The 23820-nt window shown below is 46.7% G+C and overlaps 1 protein-coding gene across 3 annotated transcripts in view; it reads left to right on the top strand.

The window, feature by feature from the left end:
• LOC106581541 (high affinity cationic amino acid transporter 1) overlaps positions 1-23820 on the top strand; it is a 79288-nt gene that overhangs the window by 54114 nt on the left and 1354 nt on the right. For all 3 annotated transcript variants that reach the window (XM_045704109.1, XM_045704107.1, XM_045704108.1), the window contains exons 9-11: positions 16967-17172; positions 17489-17640; positions 18694-18802. In XM_045704109.1, coding sequence (XP_045560065.1) covers positions 16967-17172; positions 17489-17640; positions 18694-18802 — 467 coding nt within the window. The remainder of the gene's footprint in view (positions 1-16966; positions 17173-17488; positions 17641-18693; positions 18803-23820) is intronic.

Raw genomic sequence — 23820 nt, 5'->3', positions numbered from 1 at the left:
TACCCTACATACTACACCCTACTAGCCTACACCTTGGTGGCAGCCTGTGTTCTAGTACTCAGGTTAGTACCCTACATACTACACCCTACACCCTACTAGCCTACACCTTGGTGGCAGCCTGTGTTCTAGTACTCAGGTTAGTACCCTACAACCTACACCCTACTAGCCTACACCTTGGTGGCAGCCTGTGTTGTAGTACTCAGGTTAGTACCCTACACCCTACCACCTTGGTGGCAGCCTGTGTTCTAGTACTCAGGTTAGTACCCTACACCCTCTACACCTTGGTGGCAGCCTGTGTTCTAGTACTCAGGTTAGTACCCTACACACTACACCCTACTAGCCTACACCTTGGTGGCAGCCTGTGTTCTGTACTCAGGTTAGTACCCTACACCCTACACCTTGGTGGCAGCCTGTGTTCTAGTACTCAGGTTAGTACCCTACACCCTACACCTTGGTGGCAGCCTGTGTTCTAGTACTCAGGTTAGTACCCTACACCCTACACCTTGGTGGCAGCCTGTGTTCTAGTACTCAGGTTAGTACCCTACACCCTACTAGCCTACACCTTGGTGGCAGCCTGTGTTCTAGTACTCAGGTTAGTACCCTACACCCTAGCCTACACCTTGGTGGCAGCCTGTGTTCTAGTACTCAGGTTAGTACCCTACACACCTACACCCTACTAGCCTACACCTTGGTGGCAGCCTGTGTTCTAGTACTCAGGTTAGTACCCTACATACTACACCCTACACCCTACTAGCCTACACCTTGGTGGCAGCCTGTGTTCTAGTACTCAGGTTAGTACCCTACATACTACACCCTACACCCTACTAGCCTACACCTTGGTGGCAGCCTGTGTTCTAGTACTCAGGTTAGTACCCTACATACTACACCCTACACCCTACTTGCCTACACCTTGGTGGCAGCCTGTGTTCTAGTACTCAGGTTAGTACCCTACACACTACACCCTACTAGCCTACACCTTGGTGGCAGCCTGTGTTCTAGTACTCAGGTTAGTACCCTACATACTACACCCTACTAGCCTACACCTTGGTGGCAGCCTGTGTTCTAGTACTCAGGTTATTACCCTACACCCTACTAGCCTACACCTTGGTGGCAGCCTGTGTTCTAGTACTCAGGTTAGTACCCTACTCTAGCCTACACCTTGGTGGCAGCCTGTGTTCTAGTACTCAGGTTAGTACCCTACATACTACACCCTACTAGCCTACACCTTGGTGGCAGCCTGTGTTCTAGTACTCAGGTTAGTACCCTACACACTACACCCTACTAGCCTACACCTTGGTGGCAGCCTGTGTTCTAGTACTCAGGTTAGTACCCTACATACTACACCCTACACCCTACTAGCCTACACCTTGGTGGCAGCCTGTGTTCTAGTACTCAGGTTAGTACCCTACATACTACACCCTACACCCTACTAGCCTACACCTTGGTGGCAGCCTGTGTTCTAGTACTCAGGTTAGTACCCTACATACTACACCCTACTAGCCTACACCTTGGTGGCAGCCTGTGTTCTAGTACTCAGGTTAGTACCCTACATACTACACCCTACACCCTACTAGCCTACACCTTGGTGGCAGCCTGTGTTCTAGTACTCAGTTTAGTACCCTACACACTACACCCTACTAGCCTACACCTTGGTGGCAGCCTGTGTTCTAGTACTCAGGTTAGTACCCTACACCCTACTAGCCTACACCTTGGTGGCAGCCTGTGTTCTAGTACTCAGGTTAGTACCCTACACCCTACACCCTACTAGCCTACACCTTGGTGGCAGCCTGTGTTCTAGTACTCAGGTTAGTACCCTACATACTACACCCTACACCCTACTAGCCTACACCTTGGTGGCAGCCTGTGTTCTAGTACTCAGGTTAGTACCCTACATACTACACCCTACTAGCCTACACCTTGGTGGCAGCCTGTGTTCTGTACTCAGGTTAGTACCCTACACCCTACACCTTGGTGGCAGCCTGTGTTCTAGTACTCAGGTTAGTACCCTACACCCTACACCTTGGTGGCAGCCTGTGTTCTAGTACTCAGGTTAGTACCCTACACCCTACACCTTGGTGGCAGCCTGTGTTCTAGTACTCAGGTTAGTACCCTACACCCTACTAGCCTACACCTTGGTGGCAGCCTGTGTTCTAGTACTCAGGTTAGTACCCACCCTACCCTACTAGCCTACACCTTGGTGGCAGCCTGTGTTCTAGTACTCAGGTTAGTACCCTACATACTACACCCTACTAGCCTACACCTTGGTGGCAGCCTGTGTTCTAGTACTCAGGTTAGTACCCTACATACTACACCCTACACCCTACTAGCCTACACCTTGGTGGCAGCCTGTGTTCTAGTACTCAGGTTAGTACCCTACATACTACACCCTACACCCTACTAGCCTACACCTTGGTGGCAGCCTGTGTTCTAGTACTCAGGTTAGTACCCTACACTACCCCTACACCCTACTAGCCTACACCTTGGTGGCAGCCTGTGTTCTAGTACTCAGGTTAGTACCCTACACCCTACACCTTGGTGGCAGCCTGTGTTCTAGTACTCAGGTTAGTACCCTACACCCTACACCTTGGTGGCAGCCTGTGTTCTAGTACTCAGGTTAGTACCCTACACCCTACACCCTACTAGCCTACACCTTGGTGGCAGCCTGTGTTCTAGTACTCAGGTTAGTACCCTACACCCTACTAGCCTACACCTTGGTGGCAGCCTGTGTTCTAGTACTCAGGTAAGTACCCTACATACTACACCCTACACCCTACTAGCCTACACCTTGGTGGCAGCCTGTGTTCTAGTACTCAGGTTAGTACCCTACATACTACACCCTACTAGCCTACACCTTGGTGGCAGCCTGTGTTCTAGTACTCAGGTTAGTACCCTACATACTACACCCTACACCCTACTAGCCTACACCTTGGTGGCAGCCTGTGTTCTAGTACTCAGGTTAGTACCCTACATACTACACCCTACACCCTACTAGCCTACACCTTGGTGGCAGCCTGTGTTCTAGTACTCAGGTTAGTACCCTACATACTACACCCTACACCCTACTAGCCTACACCTTGGTGGCAGCCTGTGTTCTAGTACTCAGGTTAGTACCCTACACCCTACACCTTGGTGGCAGCCTGTGTTCTAGTACTCAGGTTAGTACCCTACACCCTACACCCTACTAGCCTACACCTTGGTGGCAGCCTGTGTTCTAGTACTCAGGTTAGTACCCTACACCCTACACCCTACTAGCCTACACCTTGGTGGCAGCCTGTGTTCTAGTACTCAGGTTAGTACCCTACATACTACACCCTACACCCTACTAGCCTACACCTTGGTGGCAGCCTGTGTTCTAGTACTCAGGTTAGTACCCTACATACTACACCCTACACCCTACTAGCCTACACCTTGGTGGCAGCCTGTGTTCTAGTACTCAGGTTAGTACCCTACACCCTACACCCTACTAGCCTACACCTTGGTGGCAGCCTGTGTTCTAGTACTCAGGTTAGTACCCTACACCCTACTAGCCTACACCTTGGTGGCAGCCTGTGTTCTAGTACTCAGGTTAGTACCCTACATACTACACCCTACTAGCCTACACCTTGGTGGCAGCCTGTGTTCTAGTACTCAGGTTAGTACCCTACATACTACACCCTACTAGCCTACACCTTGGTGGCAGCCTGTGTTCTAGTACTCAGGTTAGTACCCTACATACTACACCCTACACCCTACTAGCCTACACCTTGGTGGCAGCCTGTGTTCTAGTACTCAGGTTAGTACCCTACATACTACACCCTACTAGCCTACACCTTGGTGGCAGCCTGTGTTGTAGTACTCAGGTTAGTACCCTACACCCTACACCTTGGTGGCAGCCTGTGTTCTAGTACTCAGGTTAGTACCCTACACCCTACACCTTGGTGGCAGCCTGTGTTCTAGTACTCAGGTTAGTACCCTACATACTACACCCTACTAGCCTACACCTTGGTGGCAGCCTGTGTTCTGTACTCAGGTTAGTACCCTACACCCTACACCTTGGTGGCAGCCTGTGTTCTAGTACTCAGGTTAGTACCCTACACCCTACACCTTGGTGGCAGCCTGTGTTCTAGTACTCAGGTTAGTACCCTACACCCTACACCTTGGTGGCAGCCTGTGTTCTAGTACTCAGGTTAGTACCCTACACCCTACTAGCCTACACCTTGGTGGCAGCCTGTGTTCTAGTACTCAGGTTAGTACCCTACTAGCCTACACCTTGGTGGCAGCCTGTGTTCTAGTACTCAGGTTAGTACCCTACATACTACACCCTACTAGCCTACACCTTGGTGGCAGCCTGTGTTCTAGTACTCAGGTTAGTACCCTACATACTACACCCTACACCCTACTAGCCTACACCTTGGTGGCAGCCTGTGTTCTAGTACTCAGGTTAGTACCCTACATACTACACCCTACACCCTACTAGCCTACACCTTGGTGGCAGCCTGTGTTCTAGTACTCAGGTTAGTACCCTACATACTACACCCTACACCCTACTAGCCTACACCTTGGTGGCAGCCTGTGTTCTAGTACTCAGGTTAGTACCCTACATACTACACCCTACTAGCCTACACCTTGGTGGCAGCCTGTGTTCTAGTACTCAGGTTAGTACCCTACATACTACACCCTACTAGCCTACACCTTGGTGGCAGCCTGTGTTCTAGTACTCAGGTTAGTTACCCTACACCCTACTAGCCTACACCTTGGTGGCAGCCTGTGTTCTAGTACTCAGGTTAGTACCCTACACATACTAGCCTACACCTTGGTGGCAGCCTGTGTTCTAGTACTCAGGTTAGTACCCTACACCCTACACCCTACTAGCCTACACCTTGGTGGCAGCCTGTGTTCTAGTACTCAGGTTAGTACCCTACATACTACACCCTACACCCTACTAGCCTACACCTTGGTGGCAGCCTGTGTTCTAGTACTCAGGTTAGTACCCTACATACTACACCCTACACCCTACTAGCCTACACCTTGGTGGCAGCCTGTGTTCTAGTACTCAGGTTAGTACCCTACATACTACACCCTACACCCTACTAGCCTACACCTTGGTGGCAGCCTGTGTTCTAGTACTCAGGTTAGTACCCTACATACTACACCCTACTAGCCTACACCTTGGTGGCAGCCTGTGTTCTAGTACTCAGGTTAGTACCCTACATACTACACCCTACACCCTACTAGCCTACACCTTGGTGGCAGCCTGTGTTCTAGTACTCAGTTTAGTACCCTACATACTACACCCTACTAGCCTACACCTTGGTGGCAGCCTGTGTTCTAGTACTCAGGTTAGTACCCTACACCCTACCCTACTAGCCTACACCTTGGTGGCAGCCTGTGTTCTAGTACTCAGGTTAGTACCCTACACCCTACACCCTACTAGCCTACACCTTGGTGGCAGCCTGTGTTCTAGTACTCAGGTTAGTACCCTACATACTACACCCTACACCCTACTAGCCTACACCTTGGTGGCAGCCTGTGTTCTAGTACTCAGGTTAGTACCCTACATACTACACCCTACACCCTACTAGCCTACACCTTGGTGGCAGCCTGTGTTCTAGTACTCAGGTTAGTACCCTACATACTACACCCTACTAGCCTACACCTTGGTGGCAGCCTGTGTTCTAGTACTCAGGTTAGTACCCTACATACTACACCCTACTAGCCTACACCTTGGTGGCAGCCTGTGTTCTAGTACTCAGGTTAGTACCCTACATACTACACCCTACACCCTACTAGCCTACACCTTGGTGGCAGCCTGTGTTCTAGTACTCAGGTTAGTACCCTACATACTACACCCTACTAGCCTACACCTTGGTGGCAGCCTGTGTTCTAGTACTCAGGTTAGTACCCTACACCCTACACCTTGGTGGCAGCCTGTGTTCTAGTACTCAGGTTAGTACCCTACACCCTACACCTTGGTGGCAGCCTGTGTTCTAGTACTCAGGTTAGTACCCTACATACTACACCCTACCCTACACCTTGGTGGCAGCCTGTGTTCTAGTACTCAGGTTAGTACCCTACACCCTACCTTACCTACACCTTGGTGGCAGCCTGTGTTCTAGTACTCAGGTTAGTACCCTACACCCTACACCTTCTACTAGCCTACACCTTGGTGGCAGCCTGTGTTCTAGTACTCAGGTTAGTACCCTACACCCTACTAGCCTACACCTTGGTGGCAGCCTGTGTTCTAGTACTCAGGTTAGTACCCTACACCCTACACCCTACTAGCCTACACCTTGGTGGCAGCCTGTGTTCTAGTACTCAGGTTAGTACCCTACATACTACACCCTACACCCTACTAGCCTACACCTTGGTGGCAGCCTGTGTTCTAGTACTCAGGTTAGTACCCTACATACTACACCCTACACCCTACTAGCCTACACCTTGGTGGCAGCCTGTGTTCTAGTACTCAGGTTAGTACCCTACATACTACACCCTACACCCTACTAGCCTACACCTTGGTGGCAGCCTGTGTTCTAGTACTCAGGTTAGTACCCTACATACTACACCCTACTAGCCTACACCTTGGTGGCAGCCTGTGTTCTAGTACTCAGGTTAGTACCCTACATACTACACCCTACTAGCCTACACCTTGGTGGCAGCCTGTGTTCTAGTACTCAGGTTATTACCCTACACCCTACTAGCCTACACCTTGGTGGCAGCCTGTGTTCTAGTACTCAGGTTAGTACCCTACCCCATAGCCTACACCTTGGTGGCAGCCTGTGTTCTAGTACTCAGGTTAGTACCCTACATACTACACCCTACTAGCCTACACCTTGGTGGCAGCCTGTGTTCTAGTACTCAGGTTAGTACCCTACATACTACACCCTACACCCTACTAGCCTACACCTTGGTGGCAGCCTGTGTTCTAGTACTCAGGTTAGTACCCTACATACTACACCCTACACCCTACTAGCCTACACCTTGGTGGCAGCCTGTGTTCTAGTACTCAGGTTAGTACCCTACATACTACACCCTACTAGCCTACACCTTGGTGGCAGCCTGTGTTCTAGTACTCAGGTTAGTACCCTACATACTACACCCTACTAGCCTACACCTTGGTGGCAGCCTGTGTTCTAGTACTCAGGTTAGTACCCTACATACTACACCCTACACCCTACTAGCCTACACCTTGGTGGCAGCCTGTGTTCTAGTACTCAGTTTAGTACCCTACATACTACACCCTACTAGCCTACACCTTGGTGGCAGCCTGTGTTCTAGTACTCAGGTTAGTACCCTACACCCTAGTAGCCTACACCTTGGTGGCAGCCTGTGTTCTAGTACTCAGGTTAGTACCCTACACCCTACACCCTACTAGCCTACACCTTGGTGGCAGCCTGTGTTCTAGTACTCAGGTTAGTACCCTACATACTACACCCTACACCCTACTAGCCTACACCTTGGTGGCAGCCTGTGTTCTAGTACTCAGGTTAGTACCCTACATACTACACCCTACACCCTACTAGCCTACACCTTGGTGGCAGCCTGTGTTCTAGTACTCAGGTTAGTACCCTACATACTACACCCTACTAGCCTACACCTTGGTGGCAGCCTGTGTTCTGTACTCAGGTTAGTACCCTACACCCTACACCTTGGTGGCAGCCTGTGTTCTAGTACTCAGGTTAGTACCCTACACCCTACACCTTGGTGGCAGCCTGTGTTCTAGTACTCAGGTTAGTACCCTACACCCCTACACCTTGGTGGCAGCCTGTGTTCTAGTACTCAGGTTAGTACCCTACACCCTACTAGCCTACACCTTGGTGGCAGCCTGTGTTCTAGTACTCAGGTTAGTACCCTACTAGCCTACACCTTGGTGGCAGCCTGTGTTCTAGTACTCAGGTTAGTACCCTACATACTACACCCTACTAGCCTACACCTTGGTGGCAGCCTGTGTTCTAGTACTCAGGTTAGTACCCTACATACTACACCCTACACCCTACTAGCCTACACCTTGGTGGCAGCCTGTGTTCTAGTACTCAGGTTAGTACCCTACATACTACACCCTACACCCTACTAGCCTACACCTTGGTGGCAGCCTGTGTTCTAGTACTCAGGTTAGTACCCTACATACTACACCCTACACCCTACTTGCCTACACCTTGGTGGCAGCCTGTGTTCTAGTACTCAGGTTAGTACCCTACATACTACACCCTACTAGCCTACACCTTGGTGGCAGCCTGTGTTCTAGTACTCAGGTTAGTACCCTACATACTACACCCTACTAGCCTACACCTTGGTGGCAGCCTGTGTTCTAGTACTCAGGTTATTACCCTACACCCTACTAGCCTACACCTTGGTGGCAGCCTGTGTTCTAGTACTCAGGTTAGTACCCTACTAGCCTACACCTTGGTGGCAGCCTGTGTTCTAGTACTCAGGTTAGTACCCTACATACTACACCCTACTAGCCTACACCTTGGTGGCAGCCTGTGTTCTAGTACTCAGGTTAGTACCCTACATACTACACCCTACACCCTACTAGCCTACACCTTGGTGGCAGCCTGTGTTCTAGTACTCAGGTTAGTACCCTACATACTACACCCTACACCCTACTAGCCTACACCTTGGTGGCAGCCTGTGTTCTAGTACTCAGGTTAGTACCCTACATACTACACCCTACACCCTACTAGCCTACACCTTGGTGGCAGCCTGTGTTCTAGTACTCAGGTTAGTACCCTACACCCTACTAGCCTACACCTTGGTGGTAGCCTGTGTTCTAGTACTCAGGTTAGTACCCTACACCCTACACCCTACTAGCCTACACCTTGGTGGCAGCCTGTGTTCTAGTACTCAGGTTAGTACCCTACACCCTACTAGCCTACACCTTGGTGGCAGCCTGTGTTCTAGTACTCAGGTTAGTACCCTACATACTACACCCTACACCCTACTAGCCTACACCTTGGTGGCAGCCTGTGTTCTAGTACTCAGGTTAGTACCCTACATACTACACCCTACACCCTACTAGCCTACACCTTGGTGGCAGCCTGTGTTCTAGTACTCAGGTTAGTACCCTACACCCTACACCCTACTAGTCTACACCTTGGTGGCAGCCTGTGTTCTAGTACTCAGGTTAGTACCCTACACCCTACACCCTACTAGCCTACACCTTGGTGGCAGCCTGTGTTCTAGTACTCAGGTTAGTACCCTACACCCTACTAGCCTACACCTTGGTGGCAGCCTGTGTTCTAGTACTCAGGTTAGTACCCTACACCCTACTAGCCTACACCTTGGTGGCAGCCTGTGTTCTAGTACTCAGGTTAGTACCCTACATACTACACCCTACTAGCCTACACCTTGGTGGCAGCCTGTGTTCTAGTACTCAGGTTAGTACCCTACATACTACACCCTACACCCTACTAGCCTACACCTTGGTGGCAGCCTGTGTTCTAGTACTCAGGTTAGTACCCTACACCCTACTAGCCTACACCTTGGTGGCAGCCTGTGTTCTAGTACTCAGGTTAGTACCCTACATACTACACCCTACTAGCCTACACCTTGGTGGCAGCCTGTGTTCTAGTACCCGGATTAGTACCCTACACCCTACTAGCCTACACCTTGGTGGCAGCCTGTGTTCTAGTACTCAGGTTAGTACCCTACATACTACACCCTACACCCTACTCGCCTACACCTTGGTGGCAGCCTGTGTTCTAGTACTCAGTTTAGTACCCTACATACTACACCCTACACCCTACTAGCCTACACCTTGGTGGCAGCCTGTGTTCTAGTACTCAGGTTAGTACCCTACATACTACACCCTACACCCTACTAGCCTACACCTTGGTGGCAGCCTGTGTTCTAGTACTCAGGTTAGTACCCTACACCCTACTAGCCTACACCTTGGTGGCAGCCTGTGTTCTAGTACTCAGGTTAGTACCCTACATACTACACCCTACACCCTACTAGCCTACACCTTGGTGGCAGCCTGTGTTCTAGTACTCAGGTTAGTACCCTACATACTACACCCTACACCCTACTAGCCTACACCTTGGTGGAAGCCTGTGTTCTAGTACTCAGGTTAGTACCCTACACCCTACACCTTGGTGGCAGCCTGTGTTCTAGTACTCAGGTTAGTACCCTACATACTACACCCTACACCCTACTAGCCTACACCTTGGTGGCTTCCTGTGTTCTAGTACTCAGGTTAGTACCCTACATACTACACCCTACACCCTACTAGCCTACACCTTGGTGGCAGCCTGTGTTCTAGTACTCAGGTTAGTACCCTACATACTACACCCTACACCCTACTAGCCTACACCTTGGTGGCAGCCTGTGTTCTAGTACTCAGGTTTGTACCCTACATCCTACACCCTACTAGCCTACACCTTGGTGGCAGCCTGTGTTCTAGTACTCAGGTTAGTACCCTACATACTACACCCTACTAGCCTACACCTTGGTGGCAGCCTGTGTTCTAGTACTCAGGTTAGTACCCTACATACTACACCCTACCCCCTACTAGCCTACACCTTGGTGGCAGCCTGTGTTCTAGTACTCAGGTTAGTACCCTACATACTACACCCTACACCCTACTAGCCTACACCTTGGTGACAGCCTGTGTTCTAGTACTCAGGTTAGTACCCTACACCCTACACCTTACTAGCCTGCACCTTGGTGGCAGCCTGTGTTCTAGTACTCAGGTTAGTACCCTACATACTACACCCTACTAGCCTACACCTTGGTGGCAGCCTGTGTTCTAGTACTCAGGTTAGTACCCTACATACTACACCCTACTAGCCTACACCTTGGTGGCAGCCTGTGTTCTAGTACTCAGGTTAGTACCCTACACCCTACTAGCCTACACCTTGGTGGCAGCCTGTGTTCTAGTACTCAGGTTAGTACCCTACATACTACACCCTACACCCTACTAGCCTACACCTTGGTGGCAGCCTGTGTTCTAGTACTCAGGTTAATACCCTACACCCTACACCTTGGTGGCAGCCTGTGTTCTAGTACTCAGGTTAGTACCCTACATACTACACCCTACTAGCCTACACCTTGGTGGCAGCCTGTGTTCTAGTACTCAGGTTAGTACCCTACACCTTGGTGGCAGCCTGTGTTCTAGTACTCAGGTTAGTACCCTACATACTACACCCTACTAGCCTACACCTTGGTGGCAGCCTGTGTTCTAGTACTCAGGTAAGTACCCTACATACTACACCCTACACCCTACTAGCCTACACCTTGGTGGCAGCCTGTGTTCTAGTACTCAGGTTAGTACCCTACATACTACACCCTACACCCTACTAGCCTACACCTTGGTGGCAGCCTGTGTTCTAGTACTCAGGTTAGTAACCTACATACTACACCCTACACCCTACTAGCCTACACCTTGGTGGCAGCCTGTGTTCTAGTACTCAGGTTAGTACCCTACATACTACACCCTACACCCTACTAGCCTACACCTTGGTGGCAGCCTGTGTTCTAGTACTCAGGTTAGTACCCTACATACTACACCCTACTAGCCTACACCTTGGTGGCAGCCTGTGTTCTAGTACTCAGGTTAGTACCCTACACCCTACACCTTGGTGGCAGCCTGTGTTCTAGTACTCAGGTTAGTACCCTACATACTACACCCTACTAGCCTACACCTTGGTGGCAGCCTGTGTTCTAGTACTCAGGTTAGTACCCTACACCCTACACCTTGGTGGCAGCCTGTGTTCTAGTACTCAGGTTAGTACCCTACATACTACACCCTACTAGCCTACACCTTGGTGGCAGCCTGTGTTCTGTACTCAGGTTAGTACCCTACACCCTACACCTTGGTGGCAGCCTGTGTTCTAGTACTCAGGTTAGTACCCTACACCCTACACCTCGGTGGCAGCCTGTGTTCTAGTACTCAGGTTAGTACCCTACACCCTACACCTTGGTGGCAGCCTGTGTTCTAGTACTCAGGTTAGTACCCTACACCCTACTAGCCTACAACTTGGTGGCAACCTGTGTTCTAGTACTCAGGTTAGTACCCTACACCCTACTAGCCTACACCTTGGTGGCAGCCTGTGTTCTAGTACTCAGGTAAGTACCCTACATACTACACCCTACTAGCCTACACCTTGGTGGCAGCCTGTGTTCTAGTACTCAGGTTAGTACCCTACATACTACACCCTACACCCTACTAGCCTACACCTTGGTGGCAGCCTGTGTTCTAGTACTCAGGTTAGTACCCTACACCCTACACCCTACTAGCCTACACCTTGGTGGCAGCCTGTGTTCTAGTACTCAGGTTAGTACCCTACACCCTACTAGCCTACACCTTGGTGGCAGCCTGTGTTCTAGTACTCAGGTTAGTACCCTACACCCTACTAGCCTACACCTTGGTGGCAGCCTGTGTTCTAGTACTCAGGTTTGTACCCTACATACTACACCCTACACCCTACTAGCCTACACCTTGGTGGCAGCCTGTGTTCTAGTACTCAGGTTAGTACCCTACATACTACACCCTACACCTTACTAGCCTACACCTTGGTGGCAGCCTGTGTTCTAGTACTCAGGTTAGTACCCTACATACTACACCCTACACCCTACTAGCCTACACCTTGGTGTCAGCCTGTGTTCTAGTACTCAGGTTAGTACCCTACACTCTACACCCTACTAGTGTACACCTTGGTGGCAGCCTGTGTTCTAGTACTCAGGTTAGTACCCTACACCCTACACCCTACTAGCCTACACCTTGGTGGCTGCCTGTGTTCTAGTACTCAGGTTAGTACCCTACACCCTACACCTTGGTGGCAGCCTGTGTTCTAGTACTCAGGTTAGTACCCTACATACTACACCCTACTAGCCTACACCTTGGTGGAAGCCTGTGTTCTGTACTCAGGTTAGTACCCTACACCCTACACCTTGGTGGCAGCCTGTGTTCTAGTACTCAGGTTAGTACCCTACTCCCTACACCTTGGTGGCAGCCTGTGTTCTAGTACTCAGGTTAGTACCCTACACCCTACACCTTGGTGGCAGCCTGTGTTCTAGTACTCAGGTTAGTACCCTACACCCTACTAGCCTACACCTTGGTGGCAGCCTGTGTTCTAGTACTCAGGTTAGTACCCTACTAGCCTACACCTTGGTGGCAGCCTGTGTTCTAGTACTCAGGTTAGTACCCTACATACTACACCCTACACCCTACTAGCCTACACCTTGGTGGCAGCCTGTGTTCTAGTACTCAGGTTAGTACCCTACATACTACACCCTACACCCTACTAGCCTACACCTTGGTGGCAGCCTGTGTTCTAGTACTCAGGTTAGTACTCTACATACTACACCCTACACCCTACTAGCCTACACCATGGTGGCAGCCTGTGTTCTAGTACTCAGGTTAGTACCCTACACCCTACTAGCCTACACCTTGGTGGCAGCCTGTGTTCTAGTACTCAGGTTAGTACCCTACACTCTACACCCTACTAGTGTACACCTTGGTGGCAGCCTGTGTTCTAGTACTCAGGTTAGTACCCTACACCCTACACCCTACTAGCCTACACCTTGGTGGCTGCCTGTGTTCTAGTACTCAGGTTAGTACCCTACACCCTACACCTTGGTGGCAGCCTGTGTTCTAGTACTCAGGTTAGTACCCTACATACTACACCCTACTAGCCTACACCTTGGTGGAAGCCTGTGTTCTGTACTCAGGTTAGTACCCTACACCCTACACCTTGGTGGCAGCCTGTGTTCTAGTACTCAGGTTAGTACCCTACTCCCTACACCTTGGTGGCAGCCTGTGTTCTAGTACTCAGGTTAGTACCCTACACCCTACACCTTGGTGGCAGCCTGTGTTCTAGTACTCAGGTTAGTACCCTACACCCTACTAGCCTACACCTTGGTGGCAGCCTGTGTTCTAGTACTCAGGTTAGTACCCTACTAGCCTACACCTTGGTGGCAGCCTGTGTTCTAGTACTCAGGTTAGTACCCTACATACTACACCCTACACCCTACTAGCCTACACCTTGGTGGCAGCCTGTGTTCTAGTACTCAGGTTAGTACCCTACATACTACACCCTACACCCTACTAGCCTACACCTTGGTGGCAGCCTGTGTTCTAGTACTCAGGTTAGTACTCTACATACTACACCCTACACCCTACTAGCCTACACCATGGTGGCAGCCTGTGTTCTAGTACTCAGGTTAGTACCCTACACCCTACTAGCCTACACCTTGGTGGCAGCCTGTGTTCTAGTACTCAGGTTAGTACCCTACATACTACACCCTACTAGCCTACACCTTGGTGACAGCCTGTGTTCTAGTACTCAGGTTAGTACCCTACACTCTACACCCTACTAGTGTACACCTTGGTGGCAGCCTGTGTTCTAGTACTCAGGTTAGTACCCTACACCCTACACCCTACTAGCCTACACCTTGGTGGCAGCCTGTGTTCTAGTACTCAGGTTAGTACCCTACACCCTACAGCTTGGTGGCAGCCTGTGTTCTAGTACTCAGGTTAGTACCCTACATACTACACCCTACTAGCCTACACCTTGGTGGCAGCCTGTGTTCTGTACTCAGGTTAGTACCCTACACCCTACACCCTACTAGCCTACACCTTGGTGGCCGCCTGTGTTCTAGTACTCAGGTTAGTACCCTACACCCTACACCTTGGTGGCAGCCTGTGTTCTAGTACTCAGGTTAGTACCCTACACCCTACACCTTGGTGGCTGCCTGTGTTCTAGTACTCAGGTTAGTACCCTACACCCTACTAGCCTACACCTTGGTGGCAGCCTGTGTTCTAGTACTCAGGTTAGTACCCTACATACTACACCCTACACCCTACTAGCCTACACCTTGGTGGCAGCCTGTGTTCTAGTACTCAGGTTAGTACCCTACATACTACACCCTACACCCTACTAGCCTACACCTTGGTGGCAGCCTGTGTTCTAGTACTCAGGTTAGTACCCTACATACTACACCCTACTAGCCTACACCTTGGTGGCAGCCTGTGTTCTAGTACTCAGGTTAGTACCCTACACCCTACACCCTACTAGCCTACACCTTGGTGGCAGCCTGTGTTCTAGTACTCAGGTTAGTACCCTACATACTACACCCTACACCCTACTAGCCTACACCTTGGTGGCAGCCTGTGTTCTAGTACTCAGATTAGTACCCTACATACTACACCCTACACCCTACTAGCCTACACCTTGGTGGCAGCCTGTGTTCTAGTACTCAGGTTAGTACCCTACATACTACACCCTACACCCTACTAGCCTACACCTTGGTGGCAGCCTGTGTTCTAGTACTCAGGTTAGTACCCTACACCCTACACCCTACTAGCCTACACCTTGGTGGCAGCCTGTGTTCTAGTACTCAGGTTAGTACCCTACACCCTACTAGCCTACACCTTGGTGGCAGCCTGTGTTCTAGTACTCAGGTGAGTACCCTACATACTACACCCTACTAGCCTACACCTTGGTGGCAGCCTGTGTTCTAGTACTCAGGTTAGTACCCTACATACTACACCCTACACCCTACTAGCCTACACCTTGGTGGCAGCCTGTGTTCTAGTACTCAGGTTAGTACCCTACACCCTACTAGCCTACACCTTGGTGGCAGTCTGTGTTCTGTACTCAGGTTAGTACCCTACACCCTACACCTTGGTGGCAGCCTGTGTTCTAGTACTCAGGTTAGTACCCTACACCCTACACCTTGGTGGCAGCCTGTGTTCTAGTACTCAGGTTAGTACCCTACACCCTACTAGCCTACACCTTGGTGGCTGCCTGTGTTCTAGTACTCAGGTTAGTACCCTACATACTACACCCTACTAGCCTACACCTTGGTGGCAGTCTGTGTTCTGTACTCAGGTTAGTACCCTACACCCTACACCTTGGTGGCAGCCTGTGTTCTAGTACTCAGGTTAGTACCCTACACCCTACTAGCCTACACCTTGGTGGCAGCCTGTGTTCTAGTACTCAGGTTAGTACCCTACATACTACACCCTACACCCTACTAACCTACACCTTGGTGGCAGCCTGTGTTCTAGTACTCAGGTTAGTACCCTACATACTACACCCTACTAGCCTACACCTTGGTGGCAGCCTGTGTTCTAGTACTCAGGTTAGTACCCTACATACTACACCCTACACCCTACTAGCCTACACCTTGGTGGCAGCCTGTGTTCTAGTACTCAGTTTAGTACCCTACATACTACACCCTACTAGCCTACACCTTGGTGGCAGCCTGTGTTCTAGTACTCAGGTTAGTACCCTACACCCTACTAGCCTACACCTTGGTGGCAGCCTGTGTTCTAGTACTCAGGTTAGTACCCTACACCCTACACCCTACTAGCCTACACCTTGGTGGCAGCCTGTGTTCTAGTACTCAGGTTAGTACCCTACATACTACACCCTACACCCTACTAGCCTACACCTTGGTGGCAGCCTGTGTTCTAGTACTCAGGTTAGTACCCTACATACTACACCCTACACCCTACTAGCCTACACCTTGGTGGCAGCCTGTGTTCTAGTACTCAGGTTAGTACCCTACATACTACACCCTACACCCTACTAGCCTACACCTTGGTGGCAGCCTGTGTTCTAGTACTCAGGTTAGTACCCTACACCCTACACCCTACTAGCCTACACCTTGGTGGCAGCCTGTGTTCTAGTACTCAGGTTAGTACCCTACATACTACACGCTACTAGCCTACACCTTGGTGGCAGCCTGTGTTCTAGTACTCAGGTTAGTACCCTACATACTACACCCTACACCCTACTAGCCTACACCTTGGTGGCAGCCTGTGTTCTAGTACTCAGGTTAGTACCCTACATACTACACCCTACTAGCCTACACCTTGGTGGCAGCCTGTGTTCTAGTATTCAGGTTAGTATCTGCTCATGGATGATCAGTTCTTGGATCCATAGCTCTGTCTGTGAATTTCAGAGTGGTTGTATTTCTTCAACAAGTGGTGGGTTACCATGTTTACCTCGTTATTAATGTGGCTATCCTTTCTGTCCTGCAGGTACCAGCCGGAACAATCCAGCATGGCCTATCAGATGGCTGCTACGCAGGACGAGCCAGACACCTTAGAGTCCGTTAACGAGGGAAGTGTGGGGATCCTGCCGGGAGCAGAGGAGGTGTTCTGTGCCAAAAACCTTTTGTTCCCTCACAACACAGAACCCAACAACCTGTCTGGCTTCGTAGTCAACATCTGTACCAGTACATTAGGTAAGACACACACACACACACACACACACACACACACACACACACACACACACACACACACACACACACACACAGACACACACACACACACACACACACCTATTCAGTTTTGTCCCTACAGGAGTATTAGCTCTGGTCTCCTCTGTCCCTTCCTTACTGTCTCTGTGTCTGTCCCTCTCCCTACAGGAGTATTAGCTCTGGTCTCCTCTGTCTCTTCCTTACTGTCTCTGTGTCTGTCCCTCTCCCTACAGGAGTGTTAGCTCTGGTCTCCTCTGTCTCTTCCTTACTGTCTCTGTGTCTGTCCCTCTCCCTACAGGAGTATTGGTGTGTATCTTCTGTGTGGTAGCAGTGCAGGGAGGCTTTGCTTCCTGGTCTGTCTCTCTACTGAGCCTCATATTTACAGCCTGTCTGGCAGTCACTCTACTGGTCTGGAGACAGCCTGAGAGCAAGACCAATCTCTCTTTCAAGGTATGTTCACTCAGCTGTACCCCACGGTCAGGGACATGCCTCTCCTCCCTATCCTCCCAGGAGCCACTATGTTTATAAATCTTCTCCTCCTCTCCCCTCTCCTCCTCTCCCCTCTCCTCTTCTCCCTTCTCCTCTTCTCCTCATGCCTCCTCTTCTCCCTTCTCCTCTCCTCATGCCTCCTCTCCTCCCCTCTCCTCCTCTCCTCACGCCTCCTCTCATATTCTCCCCTCTCCTCACGCCTCCTCTCATATTTTCCCCTCTCCTCTTCTCCTCTCCTCCCTTCTCCTCTCCTCACGCCTCCTCTCCTCTTCTCCCCTCTCCTCACGCCTCCACTCCTCTTATCCCTTCTCCTCCTCTCCTCATGCCTCCTCTCCTCCCTTCTCCTCCTCTCCTCACGCCTCCTCTTCTCCTCTTCCTCTCCTCTTCTCCCCTCTCCTCACGCCTCCTCTCCCCTTCTCTCTTCTCCTCATGCCTCCTCTCCTCCCTTCTCCCCTCTCCTCATGCCTCCTCTTCTCCCTTCTCATGCCTCCTCTCCTCCCTTCTCCCCTCTCCCCCCGCCTCCTCCGCTCTTCTCCCTTCTCCTCATGCCTCCTCTCCTCCCTTCTCCCCTCTCCTCACGCCTCCTCTTCTCCCTTCTCCTCCTCTCCTCATGCCTCCTCCCCTCTCCTCATGCCTCCTCTACTCTTTTCCCTTCTCCTCCTCCCCTCACACCTCCTCTCCTCTTCTCCTCACGCCTCCACTCCTCTTATCCCTTCTCCTCCTCTCCTCATGCCTCCTCTCCTCCCTTCTCCCCTCTCCTCCTCTCCTCTTCTCCCCTCTCCTCATGCCTCCTCTCCTCCCTTCTCCCCTCTCCTCCTCTCCTCCCTTCTCCCCTCTCCTCACGCCTCCTCTGCTCTTCTCCCTTCTCCTCCTCCCCTCTCCCCTCCTCTTCTCCCTTCTCCTCCTCCCCTCACGCCTCCTCGTCCCCTTCTCCTCCTCTCCTCATGCCTCCTCTTCTCCCTTCTCCTCCTCTCCTCACGCCTCCTCTCCTCCCCTCTCCTCCTCTCCTCCCAGGTGCCCCTGCTTCCCTTCCTCCCAGTGGCCAGTATGTTTATCAACATCTTCCTGATGTGTCAGCTGGGCCGAGGAACCTGGATCCGCTTCTCTTTCTGGATGATCATAGGTATACTACATTATTAATATAGATTAAATATGACCTATAGATATACTACATTATTAATATAGATTAAATATGACCTATAGGTACACTACATTATTAACCTCTATGGGCTAGGTGGGACGCTAGCGTCCCCCCCGTGGTGCACCCTATCAACAGCAGGTGCATTTCAAGAGCGGCAAATTTGAATCCAAATAAATGTCAAAATTCAAATTTTTCAAACATACAACTATTTTACACCCTTTGAAAGATAAACATCTCCTTAATCTAACCACGTTTTACGATTTCAAAAAGGTTTTACGGCGAAAGCATAAATTTAGAGTATGTTAGGACAGTACATTTACAAGAGTTGTGTGTAATGTTTTGTCAATTCAAAGACAGGGTCACCAAAACCATAAAACCAGCTAAAATGATGCACTAACCTTTTACAATCTCCATCAGATGACACTCCTAGGACATTATGTTAGACAATGCATGCATTTTTAGTTCTATCAAGTTCATATTTATATCCAAAAACAGCGTTTTACTATGGCATTGATGTTGAGGAAATCGTTTCCCTCCAATAACCGGCAGTCAAGTCAACACCACAAATGAAATAATTAAAATTAGAAAACATTGGTAAAATATTATATTGTCATTTAAAGAATTATAGATTTACATCTCTTGAATGCAATCAACTTGCCAGATTTAAAAATAACCTTACTGGGAAATCACACTTTGCAATAATCTGAGCACTGCGCCCAGAAAAATACGCGTTGCGATACAGACTAGAGCGTCATGTTGGGGAGATCTAAAATCGAAAATACTATGTAAATAATCCATTACCTTTGATTCTCTTCATCAGATGTCACTTCCAGGTATCACAGGTCCATAACGAATGTAGTTTTGTTCAAAAAAGCTCATCATTTATGTCCAAAAATCTCCGTCTTGTTAGCACATGATCTAAGCCAGCCGGACTTCTCGTCATGAACGAGGGGAAAAAATATATTTACGTTCGTTCAAACATGTCAAACGTTGTATAGCATAAATCATTAGGGCCTTTTTTAACCAGAACATGAATAATATTCAAGGTGGACGAATGCATACTCTTTTATAACGTATTGGAACGAGGGTACCCAACATGAACTCGCGCGCCAGGTGTCTAATGGGCCATCATCGTTCCATGGCTCTTGTTCGGTCAGATCTCCAGATCTCTCTAGTTACTGGGTAGGATTAGTAACCAGATTAAATCGGGTACATTTTTTTTATCCAGCCGTGCAAATACTGCCCCCTAGCCCTAACAGGTTAATATAGATTAACCTGTTGGGGCTAGGGGGCAGTATTTGCACGGCTGAATAAAAAATGTACCCGATTTACTACTAGCCCATAGCCCATAGAGGTTAAATATGACCTATAGGTACACTACATTATTAATATAGATTAAATATGACCTATAGATACACTACATTATTAATATAGATTAAATATGACCTATAGATATACTACATTATTAATATAGATTAAATATGACCTATAGGTATACTACATTTATCTGTAATATAGATTAAATATGACCTATAGATACACTACATTTATCTGTAATATAGATTAAATATGACCTATAGGTATACTACATTATTAATATAGATTAAATATGACCTATAGATAAATGTAGTGTATCTGTAATATAGATTAAATATGACCTATAGATACACTACATTTATCTGTAATATAGATTAAATATGACCTATAGGTACACTACATTATTAATATAGATTAAATATGACCTATAGGTATACTACATTTATCTGTAATATAGATTAAATATGACCTATAGATACACTACATTTATCTGTAATATAGATTAAATATGACCTATAGGTACACTACATTATTAATATAGATTAAATATGACCTATAGGTATACTACATTATTAATATAGATTAAATATGACCTATAGATATACTACATTCTTAATATAGATTAAATATGACCTATAGATACACTACATTATTAATATAGATTAAATATGTCCTATAGGTATACTACATTATTAATATAGATTAAATATGACCTATAGATACACTACATTATTAATATAGATTAAATATGACCTATAGGTACACTACATTATTAATATAGATTAAATATGACCTATAGATACACTACATTATTAATAAAGATTAAATATGACCTATAGATATACTGCATTATTAATATAGATTAAATATGACCTATAGGTACACTACATTATTAATATAGATTAAATATGACCTATAGGTACACTACATTATTAATATAGATTAAATATGACCTATTGGTACACTACATTATTAATATAGATTAAATATGACCTATAGGTACACTGCATTATTAATATAGATTAAATATGACCTATAGGTACACTACATTATTAATATAGATTAAATATGACCTATAGGTATACTACATTATTAATATAGATTAAATATGACCTATAGATATACTACATTATTAATATAGATTAAATATGACCTATAGATACACTACATTATTAATATAGATTAAATATGACCTATAGATATACTACATTATTAATATAGATTAAATATGACCTATAGGTATACTACATTTATCTGTAATATGGATTAAATATGACCTATAGATACACTACATTTATCTGTAATATAGATTAAATATGACCTATAGGTACACTACATTATTAATATAGATTAAATATGACCTATAGGTATACTACATTATTAATATAGATTAAATATGACCTATAGATACACTACATTATTAATATAGATTAAATATGACCTATAGGTATACTACATGATTAATATAGATTAAATATGACCTATAGATACACTACATTATTAATATAGATTAAATATGACCTATAGGTATACTACATTATTAATATAGATTAAATATGACCTATAGATACACTACATTATTAATATAGATTAAATATGACCTATAGGTATACTACATTATTAATATAGATTAAATATGACCTATAGATATACTACATTATTAATATAGATTAAATATGACCTATAGATACACTACATTTATCTGTAATATAGATTAAATATGTCCTATAGGTATACTACATTATTAATATAGATTAAATATGACCTATAGGTATACTACATTATTAATATAGATTAAATATGACCTATAGATATACTACATTATTAATATAGATTAAATATGACCTATAGATATACTACATTATTAATATAGATTAAATATGACCTATAGATACACTACATTTATCTGTAATATAGATTAAATATGTCCTATAGGTATACTACATTATTAATATAGATTAAATATTACCTATAGATACACTACATTATTAATATAGATTAAATATGACCTATAGATACACTACATGTATCTGTAATATAGATTAAATATGACCTATAGGTACAGTACATTTTTCTGTAATATAGATTAAATATGACCTATAGATACAGTAGTTTGGACACACCTACTCATTCCAGGGTTTTTCTTTATTTTTACTATTTTCTACATTGTAGAATAATGTTGAAGACATCAAACCTACGATATAACACATATGGAGTCATATAGTAACCAAAAAAGTGTTCATCTGTCTGGGGTATGTGTGACACTAGCTAATTTTATCCAAATTCAAAACAACAAAAATCTCATAATTAAAATCTCTCACACATACAAGTATTATACACCATTTTAAAGATAAGATTCTCGTTAATCCAACCACATTGTCCGATTTCAAAAAGGCTTTACGGCGAAAGCATAACATTAGATTATGTTAGGACAGCAACTTGACAAGAAAAACCACACAGCCATTTTCCAAGCAACGAGAGGCGTCACAAAAACCAGAAATACAGCTAAAATTAATCACTAACCTTTGATGATCTTCATCAGATGGCACTCATAGGACTTCATGTTACACAATACATACATGTTTTGTTCGATAAAGTTCATATTTATATCCAAAATCCCCATTTTACATTGGCGCGTGATGTTCAGAAAATGTATTCCCACCAAAACTGCCGGTGAATGAGCACATCAATTTACAAAAATACTCATCATAAACGTTGATAAACTTTACAACAGTTATTGAAAGAATTATAGATACACTACTCCTTAATGCAACCGCTGTGTCAGATTTCAAAATAGCTTTACGGCGAAAGCACATTGTTCAATATTCTGAGTACAGAGCTCAGCCATCAAAGCAAGCTATACAGTTACCCGCCAAGTTCTGGAGTCAAAAAAAGTCAGAAATAGTATTATAAATCTTCACTTACCTTTGCTGATCTTCGTCGGAATGCACTCCCAGGACTCCCACTTCCACAAGAAATGTTTGTTTTGTTCGATAAACTCCATATTTATGTCCAAATACCTCCTTTTTGTTCGCACGTTCAGACGAGTTATCCAAATGCGCAATGCTGGCGCATTTTGTTGAGACGAAAAGTCCAAAAAGTTATACTACAGTTTGTAGAAACATGTCAAACGATGTATAGCATCAATCTTTAGGATGTTTTTATCATACATCTTTGATAATATTCCAACTGGACAAATCCTTTGTCTTCAGAAAGGAAAAAGAAAGCACCTCGCACTGACGGCCACACGCATGGATGATCTAATGGCACTCAGCCAGACACCTGGTTGAAATGACTGTCATTCCCTTCCAGGTCACAGTAGAAGCCTGTAACAACGTTCTAAAGACTGTTGACATCTAGTGGAAGCCTTGGGAACTGCAAAATGACCCCTAAGTCACTGTAGTTTGAATAGGGAATCAATTGAAAAAACTACAAGCCTCAGATTTTCAACTTCCTGGTTAGATTTTTCTCAGGGTTTTGCCTGCCATATGAGTTCTGTTATACTCACAGACATCATTCAAACGGTTTTAGACACTAGTGTTTTCTATCCAAATCTACTAGTAATGTGCATATCCTACCTTCTGGGTCTGGGTATCAGGCAGTTTACTACGGGCACACTTTTCATCCGGACGTCAAAATACTGCCCCCTACCCTAGAGAAGTTTTAAACACATCAAAATATAG

The sequence above is a fragment of the Salmo salar genome, chromosome ssa20, assembly GCF_905237065.1.
Source record: "Salmo salar chromosome ssa20, Ssal_v3.1, whole genome shotgun sequence".
Classification (NCBI taxonomy): domain Eukaryota; kingdom Metazoa; phylum Chordata; class Actinopteri; order Salmoniformes; family Salmonidae; genus Salmo; species Salmo salar.
This window is presented reverse-complemented; position numbering and strand designations above follow the sequence as displayed.